Below are 11,382 nucleotides of genomic sequence, written 5' to 3' on the forward strand. Positions count from 1 at the left end.
AAAGCTGTGATACGGTGCTTATAATTTCTGTATATAGTTTCTATTGTACTAGTTAAGAGCTTGTAAATAAAACAAGAGTTTAAAAAGACTTAGGCCAGATTTTGTGGCTGTGCCTATTTTTGTTTTGATTCAATCCATACAATGAACTCAAATCTTCTAAAACCAGATGAGGCAAAGTAATGATAGAGGCTGAATTAAAATGAACTCATCCATATTCTAAAAGTGAATACATGCACAAGCAAATGAATTAATGAATTAGCCTGACTGTTGGGGAGCAAGTGGGTGTATACACTGTATGAATAAATGAATATGCATATTATTTTGTGGCTTCAAGTGCATTATATAAATAAGTAATACACTGTAAGGATCGCTGTATATCTGACCCCACATGGAGACATTTTGCTCTAAGTTTTACATCCTTATTAACTAAAACAAGCGCTCTTGCTGTTAGTCACTGCTCCATCCAAGGTTCAGTTAATGCACTACGTTCTATGCTTACAGACATCCAAGGCACTTCATGCACATACAGTAAGTTGAATACAACAGACATTCACAGCTTACCTTTCAACCCTCACAGCACACTCAAACATGGCCTCCAAATGATGGATAATCATCCTTCGAGAAGAAGACCACATGACAGCCTTCATTCTGCTTTGCATGGGAATGAAACTCAACGCATACGAGCATCAATATGGATCTATTAATTTGTGTTTCCCACACAGTCTTTCCTTCACACTTTTAATAAAATCTCTGGAGGTTTTTGTGTACAGACTAGCCAAGTTTCTCACTGAAGTTAGAACTTGCGTCAATCAAAACTGAATGACATTATTCCTATCACATTTTGGGTCATGTCAGAAGTCATAATGAAAGGCATGCTCTAGATTTAAATATCCGGGGGATGTTGATACAGAGGAGTATATGTCCTTGGGTGAATAAGGACAGGTTCAAGAGGAAATGAATTCTCACTGACATAAAACAGTCTACAATAAAAGCAACACAGTACAATGGTATGATGTATTCTTCATCCTCAGGAGAGTCAGCGTGAAGGGGAAAAAAGACAGGAATAAAGATGTTGGAACAGCTTCACACTCCAAGCAAATGTGTCAGTATATATTTTTTAGAATATGTCAAGATATTCCAATGCAACATACCATGTGCGAGGCTGTGAACATGATAAAACAGTCAAGTGTTGACACAACAATATGGTGGTTCATACTGAAATGTTTTTAAGTGTACCATAAAAAAGTTCTTTGAGAATAGAAATATATATGCATAACTGCCTGCTGTCACAGCATTTTAAGATGCTTTGAAGAGGTATAGGTTTTCTAAACAATATATATTGTTCCCAAGTTGATGACTTCAAAGCTGGGCTTCACTGAGACATTTCAACATTAAATTGTTTCCAAAGCTGCAACTGATGCGCAGTTTTGGGTTCATTCATACACTGAAATTATGTGGCCCTCCTCCGGGTAACTCAGAGGAGGGCCTCATGACAATTAGAAATAATTGCATTTCACTTTAGATTAAGTACTAGTTACAACAACCATCTTTAAACAAATAATTAATGGATAAACGATTCAGTCAATTTCAGGCAATATGGAAAAAAAAATACAAACACAAGCTTCAGTTAATCCAGTCCTCAGGAGAATTTTCTCCTTTTCTTTTACAGTCTATGATTGAAACTAATTTAATTGATTTTCAATTGTGTGACTAATTTATTTTTAAAACGTCAGCAGATAATAAATGACTAGTAAAGATTACTTCAGCTCTACATTGCCCCACAGGAAGACCTATTCTTTGATGAATCCTTACAGAGAAGGTAAATATACAACAAACAATAGAATATGTTTGACCTTGAGGCTAATAGCCATCGAATATTCATGTGCCCTTTTGTAAGGTGTACCAATATCATTACAGTTCAGATTAATGTATGGATTTCCAACACCATGTGCTGCACATTTAGGAATGACAAACAGTGCATAATCAGTATATCTAGCACTATGCCCCGGCTTTGATATTTATTGAGGGGTATGTAATAAAAAAGCTTAACAGTGGTGCAAGGAGATTGCTGTGGATATTCGATCCACATAGGCAGCATGCCTACAAGCCCCCGAGAGTGAGACAAGAGAAGACAAGCCACTCTACTGTGTCAACTCGCTAAGTGGAGCATGGCGGAGGACTGCACTACAGGCAGCAGCTGGTGGCTGTTTGGAGACTCGGTCCAGCCTTCAGACCTCCGCTGATCATTACCTTTCAGTCAGCATTTACAGCTTAGTTTACCGACACCAGCTGTTATTAGCCTCAATACCTTGTTACAGTGTCCTCTAGCCAGGAGACTGCTTTACTGAGAAGGGAACAACACAACCAAATTGCATCTACCTAAACACCCCCACTCCATCCCACACCCACCGGTGTCTCTTTCGCCAACCCAAATTGCAGGCTGGTGGAAACACACCGAACAGTCCTGAGGAGCAGTGTGAAGGCGAACATTCTCTCCAGTTGTACATGATGTCTAGTCAGATGTTGTCAAGAAGACAGGAGTGGCAGACGTACAGCTAAAGATAGATCAAACAACAGGAACTAGGCGTTTGCAGGGTCTTTGTTCCACGGTGGCTAGGTTTTGACAGGCAGATGAGGTGTTCGGGAAGAGCACCAGCTATACGTTGCACCCAAAAGTCAACATTGGATCCATATGTCAATAAAGAAATTGGTCTTGTAGATACTGAAGAGACTGTTATGTGGATGTCACTGATGATCCATGAAAAGTTTGACAACAGATTTTTTTTTCCTGAACCACAGAACAATATGCTAACAATTCTAATAAATATAGATTATTAGACAAGACAGATATCAAGAAAAATATGCTGGAAATAACTCAATCATTATAGCAATCAGATAATCTTACACACAGAGCGACTATGTTTCCTGACACGAACAGGAGAAGAAAATGTGAGTCTTCCAAATTATGAAAATATTCCACCTCTCAGTTACCTCATGCATCAGTTAAGGAAATGAATGAGTCCATTTAAAGCTTGGTGTGTGGATTCTCTCCCCTGGGCTGCATGTTAGCCTTGTCAAAATGCCACCTTAGTGAATCTTAAAATGACATTTTGCTGTAAGCTGTAAATCCCCCCCCCCCCCCTCTCTCTCTCTCTCACACACACACACACACGCACGCACGCACACACACGCAGCATCTTTTGCTGAAGACCATCATGATAAGTGTGATTAGTTTAAGGAAATAAATTAAGCAGTCAGAGACTGCAACATCCCGCTACACCCCTGAAATAAAAATTTTACCCTGACCTACTTTCATACGTTAGGGTCAATGTTGTGATCTAATTTTCATCCCCTTGCCTCCCTGAATACAAGAGCCTTTGTTTTGTCCTTCTATCTTATCTGGATCCGAAGATATGTGCAAAAATTTGTCAGAATAGAAAATATCTCAGACCATAGATCAAAGCTAGTGCTTTGATCTATGGTCTTACACAGGCCTTCTCCCTCGTCTTTCTATCTTATCAGGTTCCTGAGTGTACAAAAGTTTAAAAAGTTGGACGAACGGAAGGACGAACAAACAAACACTGCCAACTAGAACCATGGCAGTCAGAGACTGCAACATCCCTTGATACCCTTGAATTCAAAATTTTACCCTGACCTACTTTCATAGATCAAAGCACTAGCTTTGCTGTACGGTCTTACCCACACTGGCCTACTACTGCAGGTAGGCATTTGACTTGCGATCATTCAGAGATACGAACCGCACACCGCCATATACTACTGTAGCTCCTCTTTTCGCTGAAACTCACTCTGAGCAGCGTAACATTAACACCCCATAGATTCAGATTTCATGTTGTGTCAAAATAACTCAGCAAATATAAGAAAAAGTGAACAGTTTGCTTGATGTCGGACTTCATGTGTCCTTATCGGCTTTCCTGTTGCAGCTTTTCTTTTATCCACATCTCTCCGAACTTCTGAGCAGGGAATGAACCCACAATGTATTTACAGTATGTGCATGGGGACGTTCGCGAACATCCAGACTGCCAGCAGTTCGTATCAGATTGAAGTTTAAGCTATCAATGAAGACTACAGACTACCTCTAAGAAAAATCTGTCACAACCTGTCTTGCGGGTGAGAGGCGAAGGGTTGTGTCCCTGTAGGAGCTAAATGATATGGGAATACCTCAGTTGCTTCAAGCTTGGCTTAGCCTCTACACCCCCAAGGATAAAATTAATATAGCAGATAGAGGGGTAAAAGTTACATTACAATACTACAGTATATTTTATTTTGTTTGTGTTTTTTTATGTCCTGTAACAGTTTCTGGTAAGTCTTAGAGAATACTGACATTTAAATGACCTCAAATGGTGATAACGGACTGACATATAAAAAAGAACGACTTACAAACAATTAAACTTAAGAACAACCTCTTGGAACCAATTGCGTTCATAGGTTGAGGACTGCCTATCTTAATATTATTTCATGAATGTAATTAGTTTTTTTTTTATGTTCCACAGATGTCCACTTGAACTGATTACATTTAGGTTGTCAAATGCCAGGTTATTGTGAATTCACCGAACTAGACTTTTAGCCACTTTCTATAAAAAATATTTCACTTAAATATTGTACATTATACAATAACATGATGAAGAGATGACATTTTATTTCCAAAAGGTCATTTGTCAACTATACCGTGGCATCCTAATGATCTGTAAAAAATAAATTTTAGCCTTTATCCACCGCCATAATTCAGGACCAGAAGGGAGATCGTGACCATTATTCACAGCTGGTTGGATACTGAATGACACTAATCTCGACTGACCACCTTGAAACTGTGGTGATTATTTAGACATTCTGTGCTGCTGGGCCCGAGACGTGTGCCAAATATTCATCTTTTGCTTTAGAGCATTAATAAGAGTATTCATATTTGAAATATTGTAGATCATCAAATATTTATTGGTCTTGTTGGAGTTGAGCTTCAAGTGGTTGTCATTGCACCAAGTGATGAGGTTCTCCATTGGCCATCTGCACCCCTGACACAAATAGTGAGGTAAAGCAAAAAGACATTGACTGGATTACTGGAGAATGAATGCTTCTATTTTAGGAACTAATCAGGCATATAGGTGTAGTGTCTGTCGTCTATACTGGTCGAACATTTGAAAAAAAAGGAAGCACGGAAAAAATAATAGGATCAGTGACTAATGGAAATGTGTTTGTGCCAGCTTTCATATGTGGAAAAGCTCTTTGTCGGTGACTCCTGGTTAGAATTTAATTGGACAGTTGTTGACAGGAACTAATAGATCAAAACAGCATCTATTCAATCTCTCGCTGACAGAAGAGGCACTCATTCCTTCACTTTTCAAATGATTCTTAAACCATTAAACAGCTATTGCCATGTCGTCTCAGGAGAATCAGTTCAATCCATTCTCTTGTTTTTCACAGTCCATTTATCTAAAATGAGTTTGACACACATTAATTCTTTATAACAGTGTTCGCACCATCACTCCTCCAGTAACCTATACAGCAACATTACCTTATAAATGGTATAAACAAGCCATGTCCAGCTTGCTGTATCTGGTCAGGCTTCAATAGTCCACTGTCTCTGTTCTGAATTTGTAAAGAAGCAAGATTTGTTGCCATGATGAAACACAAAAAATTATTTACTTTTTCAACAATAGGTGAAGTAAATTAGCAAAACAAAAGTCATTGCTTGCTTGTTAACTGAAATTCTTTCTGGTTTGAAAATGTGCATGGGTCACGATCAGCAAAAAGCTGGACAAAAACCATGCTGAAGGCCACAAACAGAATAAACAAGAAAGGCTGGGTCACAGACAGGATTTGTGTTGATCCTGAAGTGGTTTTTGGTGTGCAAACCCTGAAGACATGAGTTTTCTTTAGAGACTCATAAACTTCACAGAATTCACATTTTCGGATTTTCCTCCATTTGGGATCTGAAATAGGGGATTTCTGACAGACTACAGGCTCCTAGCAGACTAAATAAAATGTTTTGGCTATTTGACTTTTGGCCAAACAAAATAAAACAATAGCTTTACAAAAGGGAAAACTAGTAGACTGGTGGATAATGAATTCATTAAGGAAAAACAAAAATACTGTTATAGGAAAAGAATGGAAGAAAATTTTACTTGACAAATTTTCCTATACTATGTGCAAATAAATATAAATACGACAGCCAGCAAAATCGAGCATCACGGTGACAAATCTATCAAAAACAGCCTATTAGCTTCATAACTATTTGATATAAAGCTTGAAACCCACAATGACAATAACAATAGATGTCCAATCTACAGTCACATTAACATCTAGGGAAAAATCTTTATTCAAAATTAAAACTTCAAAATAATATTCATTCATATGCTTCTTTGGAGTTGGTTAAATGGAGGTCGATGCGAATGACAGTTCTGGAATCTAAAGCAAACAACGTAACAAATGCTATCATCATCAAACTGTGGTGCTCCGACATACAGCACCTTCACCTGGCTAGGGCTTGTCAACTTTAAACTCAAGAAAAAAATTGAAAGAAAAACCACAAATGCAGAAATCACACATGTGACATGAACGAAACAAGGGGAAATTTGGAATTCAGGGGATATGATGCTGAACTATGGTGTTGGATAACAATAAAATATGAACAAAAATACCAATACAGCTCTGCATTCTATAAAAAATCTTATCAAACTGATTTAATTATAACACAAATTGCATCTCATCAGTTTAGATTAGCCTCCTTTCGGCATGCTCCAGTGTTACGGCTCCCAATGAAGAAAGCAAAAACACTGAACATGTAAAATAACAGAGCGCCACACAGGAACACCCACAGAGAAAGCGAGGCATTCTGGCATTCATGAGCATGATTGATGTCCTAAGGCTGCATTCCCATTACATTACATAGATTAATGCAGCTTGAAATAGCGGTGCTTCCATGTGCTAACTCAAACAATAACCGTCAATCCAGAAAGCCCGACGCAAATGTATTGCACTTCCTTATGTTTGCAAAGTGATTTGTAAAAGCAGAAACACTCCATAAATGCCTCACAAGCTCTAATGTCTCAACTCTAAGATCCAGCCCCACATATGTGACTGACAGGAAGGTCACCGTGATCTGACAATACATCAGAGCAATGCAGCCATTTGTTGCGGGGGCTAACAAAGTCACCTGGCCATCCCCTCTGGAGGCACTCCCATTTAGCCCTTTTTAATCTCTTTCCATCCCATTACATGACAGCAGAGAACCTGTGCACATTACACGCTTCAGCAGGTGTATAATTTGCCTTGTTTTGCAGGCAAACGAGTATCATAAAATATCAGCGCTGTTATTCCTGTGCAATCTTTGGATCTGGTTGGGAGTAAACAGAGCTGGACGTCAAATGATAGCACATGACATACTAAGAGGTGAGGTGAGCCGTCTGCTGCATGCTTCATATCTAGCGATCTCGGACTTTGAGTGGAAACAGACGCCAGCAATTGTAGAGCAATGGAAAAGTGATATAAAAGACCACATTTTCAGAATTTGCTGAATTGAAATGCTAGAAATACAGACTACTGTGGGGAAACAGAGATGCCCTAGGCATTTTTTAGATTTGCAAACACTCAAAGACTTTAAGTGCAATCCTGTAGTTTATGGTGCCTCGCTTTCACCATGTAGCTTCTGACCGCCTCCAGCCTGTCCTGGTCAGCAGGCAGAGGCATCGCCTAAGTCTTGTGGAATTATTCTACCGACTCAGCCTTAGAGGCTTTAGATCAGAACAACATTTTACTTAATAACACTGACTCCTCTGCTACGATTCCACGATTGGGTTAGGATTTTTGATCAAACACAATAATAAAACTTTGGGAATCCTCATTGAAATCAGACCATAGCAGTTGAGTCCTCCAAAGGACACTGAATGATGTAATTATGCAAAAAAAAAAAAGCCCAGTTTTTAATGAGTTTATTTTGTTAAGGGCTTTTTCAAATTTGCTGTTAAAAAAATCATAGAATATGATCACAATGAGCACAAATAAGTCATGAAACGTTGTCTGTACGTCACATTATCAGATTATTTTCTGTCAAATTCTCTTGTCATGCTCTCTCGTGGTATCTCAAATCATCAAGGGCAAACTCACGACAATTTGATGTTTAAGGGCCAGCATTTTTCAACATTTTTCTACAAAGACTTGAAGAAATCCAACAGCAAGGAGCACTAATTTAGCTCAACTGCAAAACTTGTAGAAGCATTACAGAGGTGAACTGGAAGCACAAGTACTGATGTTTTTGCCAAACTAACAGTTATTGATGTGTGACGATAAAAAACTACTAAACAACCGTTGAGCACTGCTCTACATCAACTCTCTAGAGAGCAAAGTAATCAACAAGTCCTGGAATATTTTTATTAAAGTGCTGTCACTGAGGATATGGATGCTCTTAACCTCTTCATCTAAGATTGCACACCTGCAGAAAAAAACCCACACACATTTTATGCAGTGTTTATGCTGCTGAAGTAAAATGTCCAAGTCTCTAACAATCATGACACAATTTATGCTGATTATTTTTCCCTGTATCATTCCTATAATATACAGTAATGAATGATTTCCTTTCACTTGAGCCCACTTTATATATGTGCTTTAATTATACTCTATTATAACTGAGTGTCTTGTAAAGGATGTTCGATTCTCGCCAGCACCCCCCATGACCCAGTACAGGACAAGGAGTTACAGAAAATGGATAGATTCAAAGTATAGAGTGTGTTGTTTATCCAAAAAAATGTTCAAACCACAACCAACTATTTCTATTTGGGCAGAGTTACTAGAAAAGCACCCCCAAAGTTTCAACAGCTAAGATTTATTTATTTTCTTTTGGGAGCTACCTCTGTATATTTCCACATTTTAATTCCACTTTTACTTTAGTCTTGTCTTGCCTCAGTCTTGCTTGCGATGTGAGAGGCAATATGTTGCAACGTACAAGGGCATGCCCATCATTGTGTGAATCTGCTGAGCTGTTGATAATGCATTTTCTCTCCAACAGACACATAAGGTTACGACTCATTCAAAGACTGGATCAGGAGACATTTATTCAGGCTGACATCATTCAGATGAGAGAGACTGCCTTCTTCACTCATCGGGGAGATTAGCAGTGATGTCAGAGACATGGATCCAAAGGATTTAATCAGTTAGTTATTCAGCCCATCTCTGAACAGGTGTGCCTGTCATCACATATGCAGCCTTTTAGTTGTGCCAGATATACTGATTTAGAGAGAATCATTGGCGCAGAAGCATAACAATGACCTGTAGAGACAACACAGCTGGGGTAATATAAAGAAAAACTAATGACTTTTCTTCAGAAGCACACATTTACATATTAAAAACATGCCAGGCTAGATTCATTATTTCTCTGATCACTTGACATTACAGTCAAAACAAACACCCTGTAAGAATTTATAAACTGACATTGACACTTTTTCCTCAAGATGACATGAAGTGTTATAGCATGTTTACTTGCTATAAACTTCAGATATTTTTGGATTATTGTATAAAAATGTTTCCTAACATCCAAGAGACTCATTATTAAACCTGTGTCATTAACACTTGGAGTATGTTTCATTTTATACTTTGGGGCTAACCTGCACACTGGCCTGAATGTGTCCATTTAATAAGGTAGTTGAAATAATTGCCCCTGTGGGTAATGGCTAAAATTATGTTGAACCGATGATTTGCGATTATGAACTGCTGCAGGATCACTTCAGTAGCCAGCAGTTCCACTTCACCTTATCATTTCATTTTCGCAGGACAGGAGTTAATCTGCAGAGTTGACCATTCATTATCTCTGCTTGCTTGGCACAGTCAGTGATACATGTAGTCAGATCTTTCCTGAGCTGCCCCTGGGGAGTCCTCACAGTCGGCATTGATGCCGGCTGAGATGAAACTATTATCACAGCATGAATATCAGGAAACCACCAGAAACCAACTGGCCAACGATTGTGTGTGTTTTTGTTTTTTTGTTTTGCACCACCTGTCACATCGCTCTACTAAATTGCGCGCAGGAATCTGCTCATCCGATCAGGTCAATCAGGTGTGTTTAGTCGGTTGAATACGTCTTTTGTCTGCGATGTAAAAGTTTGCCCAGGCGGACAACTTAGTGAGCGACGAGTGGATGATGTGCCTCTCACCGCTGAGACCTGACGCAGCCGCTGGGTTCCCTCCTGCAGCATTTCAGCCCCTCCAGCCACAGTAATGAATTTGCAACATAATGAGATGCAGTGGGATACATTTGAACTTTTGCATACAAGATAGTTAATGTCACAAATAAGTGCGCATTTCTTCCTGGGGGGGGGGGGTTGTTGTAACTAGCTTTGATTGTCGGCTTGTGCGCCTAATTGGCGCGTCGCGCTCCGTCCAGCCTTACCTGGGATCTCCTGGAGAGGAACATGTGCGAAGCTGAAGCCTTTCCCGATGCAAGCCTCCCGCACCTCACTGCAATTCCGTGCCTTAAAATCTGCTCTCGCTGCAACAGACAGCAGAGAAAAAGTGCATATGATAGTCTGTAGTCTGAGCATTGTTCACTTCTCAGAAAATCCTTATCGTTAGGGTTCTCTGCAGTATTCCGATGGCTGGTAAAACTCCCCTGCAATAGATCCGCAGGTACTTGATGACAGGGTCGTTCAATGGTTGCAACTCAACAATTGGTGACTAAAAGCACATTCCCCAACGAAAAAAAAAAGGCTTTCAACGGCAACCACCAATGGTTACGGCGACTCAGAGGAGGAGACTGCGCGCATGGAGATGCCATAAGAATCCTGGCAGTGCTTTGCGCAGCGCGTTGACTCAACTTCGCTCAGCAGACGGAGCCCGTGGTCTCCGTGTTGAGGGGGAAATGCTGTGTGGAGTGGAGCGCCCTGTGTTCAGGTTGTACACTGGCATGGCAAAGTGGGACATAAAATATGGAGTGGAACCTCTTTCCTTTGAGTGGATACAGGTCGGCAACCACCAGCTTGGGTAAAACAGCAGACATGCAGGTAGAGGGGATAAAGTGACATATGGGATAACCGGTAAACAAACACTCATCCACCTGTTATCTCTAAAAAATTTAAAATAAAAATATTTTTGGAACATTAACTGGAAAATTAAAAACAACCCTTTAACATGCATTCTTTATTTTTTTGCTGTTTCTAATATGAAATAAGTGGGGTTTTTTATTTTTGTTTGAGAAAAACTGTTCCCTAAATATGACTGGAAACATGCAACCATTGGTTTTTGGGGGTTTTTTTTTAACCTACGCTGTTGTACTGCAGAGATGGGAATTCGACAGAATTCATAAAGTATATATGAGTGCAATTTTTTCACATCCATTCAACACCAAAGCAAAAGACCATCATCACGGCATCAAACTGTACT

At 39.5% G+C, this 11,382-nt stretch overlaps 1 protein-coding gene across 1 annotated transcript in view; it reads right to left on the reverse strand.

Annotated features, from left to right (window-relative positions):
- The window catches only part of gpc6b (glypican 6b), an 81,058-nt gene extending 70,326 nt beyond the window's left edge, over nt 1-10,732 (reverse strand). The window contains exon 1 of the mRNA XM_068329537.1: nt 10,394-10,732. Within this exon, the coding sequence (XP_068185638.1) occupies nt 10,394-10,544 (151 nt within the window). The 5' untranslated portion in view covers nt 10,545-10,732. The remainder of the gene's footprint in view (nt 1-10,393) is intronic.
- Nucleotides 10,733-11,382: the final 650 nt, after the last annotated feature.

The sequence above is a fragment of the Antennarius striatus genome, chromosome 12 (genome assembly GCF_040054535.1).
Source record: "Antennarius striatus isolate MH-2024 chromosome 12, ASM4005453v1, whole genome shotgun sequence".
Classification (NCBI taxonomy): Eukaryota; Metazoa; Chordata; class Actinopteri; order Lophiiformes; family Antennariidae; genus Antennarius; species Antennarius striatus.